Source organism: Globicephala melas, chromosome 10 (genome assembly GCF_963455315.2).
Source record: "Globicephala melas chromosome 10, mGloMel1.2, whole genome shotgun sequence".
Lineage (NCBI taxonomy): Eukaryota > Metazoa > Chordata > Mammalia > Artiodactyla > Delphinidae > Globicephala > Globicephala melas.
Genome location: NC_083323.1, coordinates 62,431,355 through 62,449,646, shown reverse-complemented (window position 1 = coordinate 62,449,646; position 18,292 = coordinate 62,431,355). Strand labels below are relative to the sequence as shown.

Sequence of the window (18,292 nt, the reverse complement as noted above, 5' to 3'; positions counted from 1 at the left end):
TGAATTGTTTTGAAACTCCCACTCAAATATCGCCACCCTTTATTTGTAATGAAGTACTTGCTAAATAGTAGATACACACCACTACTAGTGGTGTGGAAAGGTTCCACACCACTGCTTTCTTCCAAGTTAGGTCCTTGGTACTTTTACATTTTGACTCTCAGAATGCTAAGAGATGCTGAGGGTACAGTACTTCCGAATTAAGTGTTAGGTCAGGATTCAGGCCTTAGACTTTCCTCAAAGACGCTCAGAGCAACTAGCATTATTCTGACAAAAAATGTGAAGGTCACTGGACAGGGGGAGAAGTGAAGGCATTTTAAAGATACAAATCTGAGGGAAAAAATATTTGCCATGAGATTTCTATAATTAAAATCTTATCCCTCTTCCCTTCCCAGATTTTCTTGTCTTCCAGTCTCCTCTTCACACACAGAATTTAATCCTGCAACTGCTCCTTAATGCTCAGCTGTGAGGCAGGCAGCTGATGGAGGATGCTAAAATTATCTGGGGAGTAATAACAGTGTCTCAACCTTTTCTAAGACCAGAAAACAGAGTTCCTGAGCCATGACTCTTGCTTGTATGCCTTCAAATAGAGCAAAGGTCTCACTGAGCCAAAAGAGGAAAAAAGAAACTCCCAAGTTTTAGGAAATGTATTTTCTTCTAGAATAATTTCACCACCAAAATGTTACAGAGAAGCAAAGAAGTTAACCAGGGAGATCTGAGGGTCAAATTTTTTCTTAATGAAGGAAGAACAGTCACAGAAAACTAAATATAAACCCTGTTCTTTCTTGGGACTGTGGAATGGGTAAAGTTATAACAAGAGTGGGAGAAGCAGCGACAGGAGGGCAGGCACGGTGGTGGAGGGATTAAGTGTCCTGGATTAAGCTCTGCCACTATCTTGGGATGTGATCTTTAGTCGTGCTGGACCACAAGTTCCTTATTTGTCAGAGGAATGGGACAAAAGTTAGCAGTAGTTCTTTTTTGTCGGAGAATCCTCTTTTCAAATGATAACTTAGAACCTCACATATAAAAGGGATCAAAGCAGGACGGCTGGGGTGGAAGGTCACAGGCTCTTCCCGTCTTCCCAGAACTGGCCCCTGAGGTTCCTCTGAATAACTCAATTAAGATAGTTTGAAAACCACTGGGCTAGATTCCCTTCAGCTCCCAAAATACATAAGTCAAAGAGGAACCTTCTGCAAAGAAACCGAATTCTACCGAAAGAGTCAAATTTTAATCAAGCAAAGGATTATACTACGCTGCCGTCATTTGTGAGGGAAACCAAAGCTAGCTGTTCAAACTGACTGTTCAAGAGCATCCTCCTTACTCAAACTTAATGCTTTATATAGTATAGAGGTTTAGTAAAAGAAATAAGTCTGGAGTTATAAAGCACTCATAAGACACAAACTGTGATGCTAGAAAAATCACTCTTATGTATACATCCATGTAAAACATTATCAACAGTTAGAAAGTAAAGCCCAGCTAATCTTACAAACAGCAGAGCCAGATTAAGCTTCCTCCAAATACCATTTTTATATTAGTCTCTGGTCACAAACCTCCCGAGGTTTCCTACAGTCTCTTAACTAGGCTTGTATAGGATTTATTAATTCCAAACCCCATAATAGAGATCGTTACAAAATAAGAGAAAATCAGGTCCGTGGTGTTAGAAGTAAAAATTAATGTATGTTTTGTGGAAAACAGTCCTGCAATCTGCTTTGGGAACCTACTGTGTGTGAATCCTCAAAGCCTTAAGCAGTGTCGGCAATATGTCTCCACCAAGTACGAAACCTGGAGAAGGAATCCAGGCTGATTCTCTGGTTTTCACTGTCTTAAGTGCACATCATGTCCTGTCCCATTTCTGTGTCTTACCTCCTATCACTCCCCTTCCTCCGCAATGTCACCACCATCGTCCCGGCCTACCAAATAAAATTCTATTCATCCTTCAAAACCAGTTCATTAGTAGGACCTATGCATCAGAAGAAACATACTAGACAGAAAAAAATCAAAATATTAACTTGGGCAGGTTACTCTCTACCCCTCAGTGTTCTCAACTATAAAACAGGGATAATATCCCTTCCTCACATAGTTTTTTTGTTTTATTTTGTTCTGTTTTGTTGGCCATACCATGCAGCATGCGGGATCTTAGTTCCCCAACCAGGAATTGAACCCGAGGCTCTTGCAGTGGAAGTGCGGAGTCTTAACCACTGGACCACCAGGGAAGTCCCTCCCTCATATCGTTTTTATTAGGATTAGAAATAGTATTGATTTCCATCAAGAGTCTAGTGTAGTACCTGGCATATTGATTCTGATTAATGGCTTCAGGATTTACGGTTTTGCGTAACTGCCATTTGCCTTTATAACCTTTGTGGAGAAAAGACAGTCACCCTACTATTCTATGAGAAGGTGGCCTCTTAAGGTCCCTTTGCACCTTTTCTCTGCAAGATTAAGAAGCCCCTAAAATGAGCAGCTTTTTCCTACTTCCTCTCATCAGTGCTACTACAGGACCCAAATCTTGAGAATTGGCTGGAATGGACAATGACAGAATAAAACAGGGGGATGCGAACTGAGGAAGGGGAGAGAGTTTCACTGAGGTGACCGACCGAGTTAGGCAGGGAAGGAAGTGAAGCCAGGAAGGGGACTGACATCCATGGCCTGGGTGTCCCGGTTTGGCCAAAGAGCAGGGTCAGTGGGAATAAGAAAGTGGAACAAGTAGAAAAGGAGGCTCTAATCAGAGAGTAGGTTTTCCAGATGCACATTTCAGAGATGGATTCTGGGTGACGAAAAGGTTGGGACTAGATGCAGGGGCATGGGAGACAATGTGCAGGTTGAAGAAGTAGGGAGGATCAAGAAATGACAAGTCCATGGGAATTCCCTGGGGGTCCAGTGATTAGGACTCAGTGCTTTTACTGCCAGGGCCTGAGTTCAGTCCCTGGTCGGGAAACTAAGACCCCGCAAGCCATGTGGCATGGCCAATAAATAAATAAATAAGAAATGATGAGTCCAAAGTGTCAGACAGGTCATTTATGTAGGCCAGTGATTCTGCACTGGGGGCACTACTGGCCGGGACATTTGGAAATGTGTGAGAATCTTATTGGGGTCTCTCCCCAACTTTTTTTTGGTTGCCACAATATCATGGGGTACTACTAGCATTGGGAGGAAGGCAAGAAGATGAACATCCTGCACAAGGAGGATCTGCCTAATCCAAAATGCTAATAGCACCCCCATTGAGAAACACTGAGGAGAAAATGAAGCTGGAAGCTAGTGTCCCCAATGAAGGCAAGGAGCTTGGCACACCACTGTCCTGAAGGGGAGCATAAGAATGCTATGATTAGATGTGAGCTCAAAGCACAGGTTTACAACCTCAGAACCAGGCAAAAAAAAACAATGGATGGGAAACAGTAGCGGAGATGTAGCACCCCTGACTCCTGGCCCCAGAATATTTCAGGGAAGCATGTGCAGAAAGAGCAGGCGCTACTCAGAAACAGAATGCCTGGCGAGGGAAAGCCAAGTTCAGTGAAAGAGAGGTGGGGCTAGGGAGGGTGAAAAGGGTAAGAATGTGGAGAAGTTTCTCTGCAGAACAGGGAGTTTCCAAGTCCCATTAATCACAGCTCAACACTGTCTCAAATCCTTCCCTTCCTTTCCACTCCTCCCGCCCCCCACCCTCAATAGCTTTCACTTGGGTTCTCAAGGGAGCCTCAGAATTTGTCTCCATGCTATCAATCTGTCACCTTTCCAATATACCTGTTACATTGTTTCCAGAAGCATCTTTCTTAATACAAGCCTGATAGAGACTTCCCTAGCAGTTCAGTGGTTAAGACTCCATACTTCATTGCAGGGGACACTGGTTTGATCCCTGGTCAGGGAACTAAGATCCTGCATGCTGCAGCCAAAAAAAAAAAAAAAAGAGGGCACTAAATACAAGCCCGATCATAAAAACTTTCCATTGTTTCTGTTGTTTATCTAACTAAATCCTAAACTTAGCATGGCACTCAAGGCCTTCCAGCATCTGGCCCTAACTGAACTGTTCCAGTCCCTTCTCCCTTCTGTATTTCTCCATGCTCGACTGACTCCTTGCTTTCCTATTCCCTTTATTCATGTTCAGCTTCCACAAGCCTTTACTTGAACGTTTACTTGAACCAATAAACCTTATTTGTTCTGCTTTACGTTCAAGTTCACGGCTTTGAGTTCATAAGTCCCTCTCTTCCATTACCAGTGCTTCTTAAACTTTCCTGAAGGTAAAAATCACTAGGATACTTGTCAAAAACACAAATTCCTGGGTCCCATCCCAGATACACTGAATCAGAATCTTTAAGGGAGGAGCCTCAGAAGCCATTTAGGATGGTTTTAAAACATGTCCCCCCAGATCTCTGACATTTCTCTCACCAAAAGGTACAGTCAAATTCCCCTCCCTCTGAACATGAGCCAGCTTTAGTGACTTGGTGCTAATGAAGAGAATGTGGAAAAAGTGATACTGTATAACTTCTGAGGCTGGGTCATAAAAGGCTACACAACCCCTGGCCCTGACTCCCTTCCTTCTTTGTTCCCTCCTTCCCTCCCTCTCTGGATGCTTGCCCTTGGAACGCAGCCAAGCAAGCCAAGCAGCCACATGGAAAAGCCATATGTAGGTGTTCTGATCATGGACGCAGCTGAGATCCCAGATGACTGCCAGCATCAACCGCCTGACTTGTGAGTAAGCCTTTAGATGACTAGGGCCCCCAGTTCTGAGATACCGGGGATGGTGAGGGGAACAGAGGCAAGCCCTGCCCAAATTGGAGATTCACAGTAAAATAAGTATTGTCATTATTGCAAGCCACTAAATTTTGAAGATTTTTTTTCCTGTGTAGCAATAACTGGAACACCATATTATTCCCCCCCACCTTTTTTTTTTTTTTTGGCCACGCCACTTGGCTGGTGGGATCTCAGTTCCCCAACCAGGGATTGAACGCGGGCCGTGGCAGTGAAAGCCTGGAATCCTAACCACTAGGCCACCAGGGAACTCCCTGGAACACCATATTATTAACAGGTACCTCATGTGATTCTTAAGATGAAGGAAGTTTGGGGACTTCCTCTACTATACAAACTATACTAAACTATAGTATTACATTCCTTGAGGTCAGGAATTAAGTCTTAATAGCTTTCCAGAGCTTGATCCCTTTTTTCTGAAATAGCTTTATTGATTTTCCTTTTTTGATAAGAATAATACATTTGACATAAAAATTAAAGCAATGTAAAAAGCATAACGTAGAAGGTAAAGAGCTATGCGGTCTCACCTCCCCTCTATGCCACCTTAAGTGATACCCATGGTCAACAGGATGGAAGGGCAGTGTTTTCCACAGAGCAGGTGGTTGATGGATTTGTCACTGAAGAAAAGGTGACAGTGCAGATTACAGAAACTTCCTACTGGTATTTAGCTGTATTCTAGATATAGCTCCAGAATCACTTTCTTCAAATCTTTACCACCTTTCTTCTCTTACACGTATCATAGCTTCCCATTAATTAACAAACTCTACTAGTGAGGTAAGCTCTGCCCTAAGCTCTATGGCATCTCTATTTGAGTGAAGTTAACGTGCTTACCATCTCTGGTATATTATTAACATACCATTCCCTCAACATTTGTTGAGTGCCTACTATGTTCTAATCACCATGCTACACACTAGGGATATAAAATACGCAGGAAAGGGGCCCTCGTACCAAAAAACTCATGGTCCAGAGCAGGGGTCAGCAAACTTTTTCTTAAAGAGCCAGACAGTAAATATTTTAGACTTTGAGGGCCATATGGTCTCCGTTGCAACTCTGCTGCTGCAACTCTGCTGCATGAAAGCAGCCATGGACAATACACAAAAGGACATGGCTATGTTCTAATAAACCTTTATTTACTAAAACAGGCAGCCAGTAGGCTGTAGTCTGCCTACATAGTTTACACTGTTCAACAGAACCTTATGCAATGGTGAAATGCCTCTGTGATGTCCAGTATGGTGGCCACCAGCTACATGTAGCCATTGGCACTTGAAATGTGGCTAGTGCAGCTGATGAACTGAATTTTAAGTGTTTTTAATTTTAATTAATTTAAATTTAAGTAGCCACATATGTAGTGGCTACCCTATTGGACCATGCAGGTATAGAGTGCACCTAATACTCCCTTCAAGTAAAAACCTACCTCAAAATTCATCTCAAGCAGAAAGCCTTCCTGACTAGCTTCTGCCCACGGTGTTCACTCTCTCTCTCGTATTTTATATCTAGTCCTTACTCCTGTTCATTCTGGACTTGCTGACATTTTGCTTAATAACTAATGTGTTTTATAATTTCTTTTGTGTTTATAATTCTTTCTTTCCCCAACTGAACAAAAAGTCAAGTACAGAGAATGTGTATCCTGATTATCATCATCTTCCTTCTCCACAGAGCCTTGTGTGGTACTTAAAATCCAGAAGGTGCTCAGAAAAGCCATTTTACCCCATGTACTTCCTTTACCAATCTCCCTGACAGGTGGTAATGTTTGCTCAAGACAGATGGTCCTTTTGGACCAGGATCAGCACTTACTTGGAGAATATTTCTACAATAGCCGATGACTTGTTCTTGTTGACAAGAGAAAGTTCTTTGGCCGTAACCCTCAATGATAGTGAAGTCCATTGCCGTCTATTAAATGGAGTTGATTCCATCTTGTCTACAGATACTGAAATACCTATGTGACAAAGAAAGTCAGAATATCAGACACAGAAGAGGATTCTCCAGCATCCAAGGACTGGCAGCGGTGTGGTGTTAAGTGAGAGAGCAGAGAGCCCTGGAGCAGCAGATTGTAGTCCTCTACCGGTTCTCTCAAAAACTGTAACCTTGGTCAGATGATTGAATTTGGGTTGTAGTTTCCTGTAAAATGAGAAGGTTAGATCAGGTAATCTCTAAGGTCCCTTTCAGTTTCCATCATTTTATGACTGACCCCACTGTGCAAACAGTGATTGGCCTTTCCCTGAACTTAAGCCTGTTCCAAAGTCACATTTGGAGTGAAATGTCCCACTCTTCTGAGTTACATCCCAGGGGAAGTACAATTGGCATCTCTGTAGAGTCAGGTCCAAATTAAGTTCTACCTACATCCAAGTTTTTTTGGCTGCCCTCTCTCCCCAAGTTCTGTAGCAATGACCACTTGGTGCTGGGGAGAGAGCTGTGGATACAGCATAGAATAAAACAAAGAGCATGGGCTTTAAGGCAAGGTAGACTTCAAATGAAATCAAAATTTTGTAACCTTGAACAAATTATATAACCTTTTCAGTTTTAGTTGCCTCACTGTAAAATGAGAATACCTACCCTTACAGGGTTTTTGATGTGGGTTTTAAGGAGATAATATACTTAAAATACTAGGCATTAATTATAGTAGTATGAAGAACATTTTAAGTATAATATATTAGTACTGGCTTCAAGTCAAAGAATATATACAGCCATGCCCTTGACATCACCTAGACCCTACCCATTAACTGGATTATTTGTTTTTGCCCCAGTAATTATCAAAGGAGTTCCAACCTTTGTTGGAGGTGAGATTAGAAATGAGTCAATAGTTTCCTTATTTGAAGATTGAACAATATAAATGAAAGTGCTACTTGTAGCTCTCCTGACAACCACAGAGCATAACTTATCTGGTAGAAAATATGGTTCATCAGGCACTGCTTCCAACAGCCTTGACAACAGCAGAACACACAATGTGCTTAACGAAGCAATGTGGGCTACCATTTCACCCTAAAAGTCCTGTGATGCAAAGTAAGTGATAAGTGACCCAAAAAGACCACACTACTTTTCCATTTGTAGTACCTGTTCTCCCCACTAAAGCCTTGTTTGAAAACAACATTAGTTTTGTTGTTTTTGTTTGTTTGTTTAAATCCCCGTGTGGTAAGACAACACTGAACCCTCTTATGGTAAGGAGCTCAGGTGTCAAGAGACACATGTACTAAATGGGAGTGTTGGCCCCATTACTTAAAGCTGTGTGTCCCTCCCTAAAACTTAGATTTTTCATCCATAACAACAGTACTTACTTCATGGTATCTTTATGAGGAATAAATAAGATAAAGAAAAAAAGACCCTGACATAGAATAAGTAAGCAATAAATGTTAGTTTTTTGTATTATCTCTTCTCCCTGGATAAAATAACCTTAATTCGACACAGGTTCTTTGAAATAAACCTGCGTGTATCAAATAATATATGACATTTGTCTATCTGCTTTCCAGTTTGTAACTGACAGACCTACCAGACCTTGGCAGGCGTTTCTCTAACAAGAAAATGACACAGCTGTTTATTCAGTTAAACGTAATTATGTATAACCACAATAATGACCCTTTAAGCCAAGTCCACGAAATACGGAACAACACTTTTAGACATTATTTGGTACAATTATGCTTCCAATGTAAGTACAGGTATAAATGTTGTCAGTTCTAAAGGGATCAATTATGGATCAAAAAAAATACAGAATATATGTTCTCATACTTGTTCATTAAAAAAGGAAAAGCATTAATGGAGTTAGACTCTAGATGCAAGAGAAGTTAAAGTAGGGAAAGACAGAATGAGGACACACTGGGAACAGCCTTGAAAACCATGCTAATAGGATTCCCTGGTGGTCCAGTGGTTAGGACTCAGTGCTTTCACTGCCATGGGACCGGGTTCAATCCCTGGTTGGGGAACTAAGATTCCACAAGCCGAGCGGCATGGCCAAAACAACAACAACAACAACAAAGAAAACCACGCTAAGGAATCTGGACCATATTCCAATAGCAGAAAGAACTAGCCTGTGGGTGAGCAGAGATGAGATCTAGTTGTCATGTGTCATTCCCTAGCACATGCGTGACCTTCATGGCAAATGAAAAAAAGGATTTCCCTGAGCCTCAGTATCCACATCTGTAAGAAAAGAGCTCTGTAGTGGATTACGCAGTCTCAATGGTGGAACACTGGGAGTTTCTGAAAAAGCAAGTAACATAATAAAAGCCATGTTTTAAAAGCTGATTCTGGGACTTCCCTGGTGGTGCAGTGGTTAAGATTCCGTGCTCCCAACACAGGGGGCCTGGGTGCGACCCCTCGTGAGGGAACTAGATCCCACATGCATGCCGCAACTAAGGAGCATAGCTCCCGCAACTAAGGAGCACGCCTGCCCCAACCAAGACCCAGCACAACCAAATAAATAAAATAAATAAATAAAATAAATATTTAAAAAATAAAAGCTGATTCTGCAGCAGTGTGTAACTTGATAAGACAGGAAAAGCTTGGAGTCTTATTTACTAGTCAAGAAGATCCTAAAACTGTCTAAGTGAAAGGTAATCAAGGTTTAAATTAGCATAGGTGGGAATGGAAAAGTGGGAAGAAAGAACTGAGAGTTCTTAGAATAAAACGGACTTAGGGTGAGAGAAGGAATCAAAGGTGGCATCATCGAACTTGAACCATTAGAAGGTTGTTGATGCCACTAACAGAGAGTACATAGAGGAAGAAGAGGAGGAATGAAGAGCTGTGCTTTACACATGTTGAGATCTACATGTCAGCAAGAAAAATCCTAGTGATACACAGCAGGGAGTTGAAAGGTTAAAAATCAGACTCTTAGAAGGAAAGGAACATTTTAAAACATCTAAAAACATCTAGTTACGCAAAGCACGTCTCAATCCTCACAACCACTTTAAAAGATTGGTTTTATTAGTGTACCTTTATGATGAAGAAACTGAGGTTCAGAGATATTAAATAACTTTACAGTGATTACTTAGCTATAAAGTAGCAGAGCTGGAATTCAAATCCATATTCTGTCTGATTCCAAAGTCAATTTTCTTTCCACTACGAGTATGAGTAATGATTAAGACCATCACCTTTAGCCAAGGTCGAAAACCGGGCAGCAAAATCTCTGAACTCACCTAGCTGCAACCCACACAAATGATCTTTCGGTAAGAGTGTGGTGGCAAGTATATTCCCAGAATGGTTAGCATCAGAGATAACTTTAAGTTTAGCATCAGAGGTAACTTTAAGTTGCTCTGAAAAGAATTTCAGAGAAACTTAAAGTTACCTTGGGCCTGTTTGAAATACTCTCCCATCATGAATATCTTGGCTTTCTGGGCTTGCATTCAATGTGTGATATCTCCCCCAACTCACCCACTCTGTCTCAGATGACAGTCCCATTCTCAGACTTCAGGACAACTTCCTTAATCCTAGAAATCCTGTTAAGAGTGAAAAGGGCATGTACAACACCTAAAAAAACTCTTCCAGAAGGATGTATTCGGTTTGGGCTACAATATCCTTGAATATTTTTTCCAGAAGCCCAGTGGATTTTAAGATCCAATCCATTGCATTGTCATACACAAATAATGACGGCAGCTATCACTTATCGGGCACTTACTAACTCTAATTCTTACAACACTCCTGGAGATAGACTATTTCCATTAAAAAACAAACACAAACAAACAAACAAAAAAGCCACCTGTGGTTTATTGAGGTTGAATAATTTGCCTACGGTCATCTAGCTAACATACGGCCCAGGCAGAATCCAGTGTTCAGACTCCAAAACCCAAACTTCAACTGTGAAGGAAGAACTGCTGGATTGGTAGAACTTTGTGCAAGAGTTAAAGGAAACAGATATAACAAAAATAACTCTAAGATTAACCTAGCCTCAGAGACTGGGACAGTGGTACAGCAAGTAATAATGCGATACATAGAAAGGGGAACTATTTGCTAAGAGGAAGATGCCTTCAGTTTCAGGTACATATGGCAGATTTTTACATCAAGAGAGAAATCAAGTAATCAAATCCCCCTTTTTACAGTAAGGGAATTAAGCCACATAAACACCCAATAACTCTCCCAAACTCACCAGCTAGTCAGGATGAGAGCCAGAGCTATTCCCAGTTCAAGGTTGTTTTATCACACCAGGTAGCTTGAGGTGGAACAGCTAAACCCCTTTGGGTGAGCTATAGCCTGGATATAAAGATCTCTGAACAAAGGTCCTTGAAAATAAAGGGTTGGGCAATGACACACTGGGAAATTTGGCCCCAGGTATCTGCTTCCTCAAGAGATTGCTTAGGGTGAGGCCTGGAACTGCTTGGGAAACCAGCTCTAATAAATTCATCTACAGCTTTACCTAACCAAGCGAATTGTCTCCCGGAAACAAGGCTGGGACAAAAGCAAATGAGCTGCCACTAATAAAACCCTGTTCTTAAAAATCCAATCTCATGGGATTGACATATATACACACTACCATGTGTAAAACAGACAGCTAGTGGCAACCTGTTGTACAGTAGCACAGGGAGCTCAGCTTGGTGCTCTGTGGTGACTTAGATGGGTGGGATCAGGGGTAGGGTGAGAGGAAGGCCCAAGAGGGAGGGGATATATGTATACATATAGCTGATTAACTTCGTTGTACAGTAGAAACTAACACAAGATTGTAAAGCAACTATACCCCAATTAAAAAAAAAATCCAATCTCAGTCATATCTTTCTTGCTCGCTCTCTTTTTTTTTTTTTCCTCCTGAGATGGTTGCTTGTGCAACAGGCATAGTTGCTTGAACATAACCTCAAAATAGAGAACAAAGTACAAACTCACTTGTTAAGAAAAAATGTTATCTTTCAGAAATAGATTGTAGACTTAATTAAAAGAAAAAAACAATCTAAAAAACTTCAAGGTGCAAAGGGAAATTCTAAGCAAAAGCAACATGAAATGTGTTCCCACATAATTTTTTTTAGACTATAAACTACATTTATCTCTAAGGGTATATTTTTGTACAAAAAATAGTGACTAGGGCTTCCCTGGTGGCACAGTGGTTGAGAGTCCGCCTGCCGATGCAGGGGACACGGGTTCGTGCCCCGGTCCAGGAAGATCCCACATGCCGCGGAGCGGCTGGGCCCGTGAGCCATGGCCGCTGAGCCTGCGCTTCCGGAGCCTGTGCTCCGCAACGGGAGAGGCCACAACAGTGAGAGGCCCGCGTACCACACAAAAAAAAAAGTGACTAAATTCACCCGGGCCATGCGGCATGTGGGATCTTAGTTCCCCGACCAGGGATGGAACCCTAGTCCCCTGCAGTGGAAGCACAGAGTCTTAACCACTGGACTGCCAGGGAAGTCCTGATGTTGAAGTAATTTTAGATTTACACAGGAGCTGCAAAGATAGTAAAACGTTTCCATATACTTTTCACCTAGCTTTATCTTACATTACCACAGTACAATTATCAAAATTAAGAAATTAACATTGGTACAGTACTACCAAATAAACTATAAACTATATTCAAATTTTACCAGTTTTTTCATTAATGTCCTTTTTCTATTCTAGCACCCTATACTGCACTTAGTTGTCGTGTCTCCTTAAGGCTCCTCCAATCTCTGACAGTTCTTCTGTTTTTCCTTGCCTTGAATGGCCTTGACACTTTAAAGACTACTGGCAGATATTACGTAGACTGCCCCTAATTTGGGTTTCTTGGTTTCTCGAATAAAAAGAACCCGGGTTCCTTGGAGAAGTGGTTGATACAGAGCTGGGGAAGGGCAAATACAAGATAAGCCTGGACAGGGAACTATCCTCAGTATCTAATAATAATCTATAAGGGAAAAGAATCTGAAGAAGAATCTATATTATATGTAAATGTATAACTGAATCACTTTGCTGCACACCTGAAACTAACACAACATTATAAATCAACTATACTTCAATTAAAAAAAAAGAGATGGGGACTTCCCTGGTGGTCCAGTGGTTAAGAATCTGCCTTCCAGCTGAACTCGGGTCGATCCTTGTTTGGGAAACTAAGATCCCACATGCCGGGGGGTGGGGGGTGGGGTGGGGTGGGGTGGGGTGGGGGGTGGGGGCGGGCAACTAAGCCCACGCGCCACATCAAAAAATCCCGCATGGCGCAACCAAGACCCAACACAGCCAAATAAATTAATTAATTTTTTAAAAAAGAGATGAAACAAAACAAGATAAGCCTGGAACATCTCTCAATTCTTAAAAAAAAGTTTTTTTTTTTTTTTTAAATATGATGTTTTCTCAGATTAGATTGAGGTTATAGAATCTGGGGAAGAATACTACAGAGCTGATGTGCCTCCTCAGGGCATCATATCAGAGGATACATGATTTTGATATCTTATTACTGATGATGTTAACCTTGATCACTTGGTTAAGGTGGTACCTGCCACGTTTCTCCACTATAAAGTGACTATCTTCTTCCCTTTATATCCCTTAGTTCCCCGACCAGGGATCGAATCTGCACCCCCTGCAGTGGAAGCACGGAGTCTTAACTACCAGACCACCAGGGAAGTCCCATACTGTGGTGTTCCAATGGTGATTTTCTGTTGCCCTCATTCCTTCTACATTTATTAATTGGAATTATTATATAAGGAAGAATTATCCTATAAGGAAGAATTATCCTATAAGGAGGAATTATCCTTTCTCCCTCATTTATTTATTCAATCATTTATTTATACTCGTATAGACTCATGGATATTTATTTTATTCTCTGGGTTATGATAATTCCTGGATTATTTTATTCCCTGGGTTATGTTATTTTGTTGCATAGATTATTCTACCTTGGCCATTTGGAGCTCTTCCAGCTTGGCTCAGGTGTCCTTTCAAGATGCCACCAATTTTTTTTTTTTTTTTTAAGCGCTTCCTCACTTTCTAGCTCTGTAAGATGTTTCAGATTCATCTTGTGCTTGCCCTGCCCCAGCTCTGGAATCAACCACTTCTCCAAGGAAGTCTGGTTCCTTTTATTGGAGAAACCAAGATCTGGACATTAGGTGTACTCATTGCTACAGAGATGTCACTGCTTCTAGGCTCTCAGGGGACAGAACTAGGAATATATGTATGTATATTAACCCATATATATATATATATATACACATCTATATTTCTATATTTATCTCTATATCTACCTATATATATAAATTTATAAATATATACATATTTTTAAACTATAAATTCATATGATATTTCTGACTCCAATCTAGCATCACAAAATTCATTCTAGTATTCCCTTTTATTTATTTGTAACTTCTTTCTCTGAGGGTGAGAAGCTTAATTTCATAGAATGTGGAGAGACATCTAGAATCTCCAAAATGATGCCATTGCCAGTTTCTACTCCCTTGATACACCATATATTTCTTCTTTACACTTAGACTGTTATCCCTTCCTCAATATATTCACCTTTCAAGACTCAAGTGAAAAGACTACCTCCTCAAAGAACCCTTTCCTGAACTGCCCTAGCCTTCTCCCAATCAGCATAGGTCACTTCCTCTGCCTTATAATAATTTTATAAATCATACTCAATAGAAAGTTTCTTGAGGTGAGAGGACAGATCTACTTTGCCTCTTGCCTTCCTAGTATCTTGCTTTTTTTAAATAGAAGGAACTCTATAAATATGTCTTGAATAAAACTGCATGAAGGTTTCAATTTTATCCAAAACACTATTAGTACAAAAAATGACTGCCATTATATAGTCCTAAGGCAAGTTGAGATGGTAAATATCATTTTTCAGAACTGTGAATTAGTCAGTAATTTTGGCTTATTCAAACTCTGAGATAAACTCAAATGATATGAAAAAAGAAAATGGAACCACTAAATAACTTCAAATACTATACATAAAAGGCTCACTACTCTATTATTCAGCAACATGGTGACATACAAGTCTATAGCATGTTAGAATAATCATTGCTACTGTTCTTGGAAGAGCTTCCGCCAGGTCTCTGTAGAAACATATATCCTAGACAATAGGGAAATTGTAACAATGACCAAATTCCCCAGGGTCAGCAAGGATATAGATATTTGCATCAGGTCAGAGTTACCAATAACATTTGTCTCTTTCTTATCTCCTCTATAAGAATATTTTGTTCTTAAAAACACTAAGAGGGGGCTTTCCTGGTGGTGCAGTGGTTGAGAGTCCGCCTGCCGATGCAGGGGACACGGGTTCGTGCCCCGGTCCGGGAAGATCCCACATGCTGCAGAGCGGCTAGGCCCGTGAGACATGGCCGCTGAGCCTGTGCGTCCGGAGCCTGTGCTCCACAACGGGAGAGGCCACAACAGTGAGAGGACCGCATACCGCAAAAAAAAAAAAAAAAAAATACTAAGAGGGAGGGCTTCCCTGGTGGCACAATGGTTAAGAATCCGCCTGCCAATGCAGGGGACACGGGTTTGAGCCCTGGTCTGGGAAGATCCCACATGCCGTGGAGCAACTAAACCCATGCGCCACAACTACTGAGCCCGCGCTCTAGAGTCCGCGAGCCACAACTACTGGGCCCACGTGCCACAATTGCTGAAGCCCGCGCGCCTAGAGCTGGTGATCTGCAACAAGAGAAGCCACCGCAATGAGAAGCCCGTGCACCGCAACGAAGAGTAGCCCCCGCTCGCCGCAACTAGAGAAAGCCCCTGCACAGCAACGAAGACCCAACTCAGCCAATAAACAAATAAATAAATAGACATTTTTGTTTTAAGTTTTGTTTTTTTTTTTGTTTTTTTTTTTTGCGGTACGCTGGCCTCTCACTGTTGTGGCCTCTCCCGTTGAGGAGCACAGGCTCCGGAAGCGCAGGCTCAGCGGCCATGGCTCACGGGCCCAGCCGCTCTGCAGCATGTGGGATCCTCCCGGACCGGGGCACTAACCTGTGTCCCCTGCATCGGCAGGCGGACTCTCAACCGCTGCGCCACCAGGGAAGCCCCCAAAAAAGTATTATTAAAAAACAAAACAAAACAAAACAAAACACTAAGAGGGAATTCCCTGGCGGTCCAGTGGTTAGGAGTCCACGCTCTCACTGCTGAGGGCCGGGATTCAACCCCTGGTCGGCCCTCAAGCTGCATGGCGTGGCCAAAAAACCCCAAAACAAAACAAAACAGAAAAACACTAAGATCCAGGGCAAAAGTAACGAAAAAAGAAGTTGTAAAACTGAGAAGCAATTTCACTGGAAACTGCTCATCAAAGAATCAAAGCAATCTTCACTAGGCAGTTACAAATATTCACCCTAAGCAATTCACATGTTACTATTCCAGAGATAAAAGAAGAAGAAAGTACCCTCAGATATAATCTTTCCCCCTACCTGGCCTATGTCAGGAGAAAAATAAGTGTCACAATACTGACTCTTCTATCTTCCCCAGACCCTAACTTTACCTCCACCTCTGACTTTGCCCTAAAAACATGCTCACATTTCTGGGGTGTGTGTGCGTAGAAATTTGTATATATGGATTAAGGAAATAATCCTTTTTTCTCTTAAGCCCTTTCCCCCCTCAAACTACCATCTCACCTTGCTCCCATCTTTAGAAACTTAGTTTCCGGGTCCTCATTGTTTCCACTTCCTCATCTTCTATTCATCCCTCTGCCCACTTGGGTGTAGCTTCCACTCCCACCATCCTGTTGAAATTATTCTCCTGAAGACCTCTTACTATCAAATCCAAGGACCATGTCTCAGTTTTTATCACTCTCTGTTGACATTTGAGTTGTTGATTAATCCCTCATCTTTGAAATTGTATTTCTCCTTTTTTCTTAAATGGAACTCTCCTGCTTCCTTTCCTATCTTTTAAACCATTCACAATTTTCTCATGGAATCCTCTCTCCCTCTCTCTCTCCACCCCTGTTCCTAGACATTACTCAAAGGTCAGTATCTCTCCTCTCTCTGGGTAAGCTCACCTATGCTGAAGTCATCAAAGGTTACTTACACCAAATGATTCCCAAAGCTGTATCATAAGCCCTAACCTTCCTGACTTTCCACTGTATGATGGATAGCTTCATGTGTCACATAAATACACAACATAATACAGCCTAAATCATATGTATCATCCTCTTACCATTACCCTTCAAATTAAGTTTACTTAACCACAGATAATTTTTCTCCAAAGATGAGCTGGCATATGAATTTTTGCTTATATAAAATAAATAACATAGCATGAAAGACAGTATAACGGTAACAAAATGTGTACATGGTCTGAAGTCAAAAAGAGGACTTCCAGGGTCTCACTCTGCCTCTTTCTAATTGTGTTGACCACAGGCACTTGATTCAACTCTCTGAAGAGTATACCATCATTAACCTTAGCTCATCAAAAATGCCTAACATGTGACACATAGTGAAGAGAGAATGGCATAGGGGCTAAGAGCCTGGGCCTTCCTCCGTACATGTTGCTCCCTCTGTCTGAAAATACTTCAGACCCTCCCTGGCCTTATGATATAGGTCCCAGCTTAGATGACACTTTCCTCCAGATGCTTTCCCTAACCCCGAAGACTGGGCTAAGAGGTTCCTCTTAAGTTTCCAAAGGACTAGACCTACCCCAACATTGATCACACTGTATTTTTTGGATCACATTGTATTTTAACTCTCAGAACAGTGCCTGGCACATGGGTGGGTACTCAAGTATTTGTTAAATGAAGGGAGGTTTACCAGGTATCTGAAATCATTTGTTGGATTCACCTATTTTTATAAACTAGTACTTTGGGGGGGAAAGAAAGTGAAACAAAACAGTGGGTTATGTCTGTTTATTCCGAGATAAATCATTCCAAATAATGGGAAACCAGAGGATATAGCCACCGAAAAAATGGTCTCTAGCATTAAACTCAGGCCTAATAAAACGTAACCTTATCTATACAGATTGTTTTAGTTCACTCCCTCTGTTGGAATATTTCAGGTATTTTCTTACAAATGCTATTTCTTACAAATAACTGGCTCTTCAGGTAATAAAGCTAAATAGTAATTCTAGAAACTAAAAGAGGGCTTCCCTGGTGGTGCAGTGGTTGAGAGTCCGCCTGCCGATGCGGGGGACATGGGTCCGTGCCCCGGTCCGGGAGGATCCCGCATGCCGCGGAGCGGCTGGGCCCGTGGGCCGTGGCTGCTGGGCCTGCGCTTCCGGAGCCTGTGCTCCGCAACGGGAGAGGCCACAGCAGTGAGAGGCCTGCGTACCGCGCAAAAAAAAAAAAAAAAAAAAAACCTATGAAATAGAAACTAAAAGAGAGCTAAGATGAGAAATAAAGAGGGGGGAGACTTAATTCAGTAGGTCACTCAAGTGTTCGTAAGAAGCACCCAGGAAGCTTGTTTAAAATACAGATTTCCAGGTCCCATGCCACAATTCTGATTCATTAGGTCTGGAGTAGGGTCCAGGAAGACCACATCTTAACAAGAACCTTGAAGTGATTCTAGTGTTGGAAGTCTCTCCCCATCATATGCTGGAAAGCACTGAAATAAAAAGGTCTAAGATCTATACGTATTCCAAGAAAAATGGAAAAACAGCAGCATAAGATGTTTTTATATTGTTCATTTCAAATTTTGCATTGTCATTCAAATTTGGGAGTGTAAAAAAAATGGCTGCCCTTCAAAGGTTAACTGAGGTTTGGACAAAATGAACCTGGGTC

The 18,292-nt window shown here is 41.7% G+C and overlaps 1 protein-coding gene across 3 annotated transcripts in view; it reads right to left on the bottom strand.

The window, feature by feature from the left end:
- Window positions 1-18,292, bottom strand: part of LIMA1 (LIM domain and actin binding 1) — an 83,445-nt gene that overhangs the window by 47,660 nt on the left and 17,493 nt on the right. For all 3 annotated transcript variants that reach the window (XM_030835091.2, XM_030835094.2, XM_060305591.2), the window contains one exon: window positions 6,529-6,670. In XM_030835091.2, coding sequence (XP_030690951.1) covers window positions 6,529-6,647 — 119 coding nt within the window. In that variant the 5' untranslated portion in view covers window positions 6,648-6,670. The remainder of the gene's footprint in view (window positions 1-6,528; window positions 6,671-18,292) is intronic.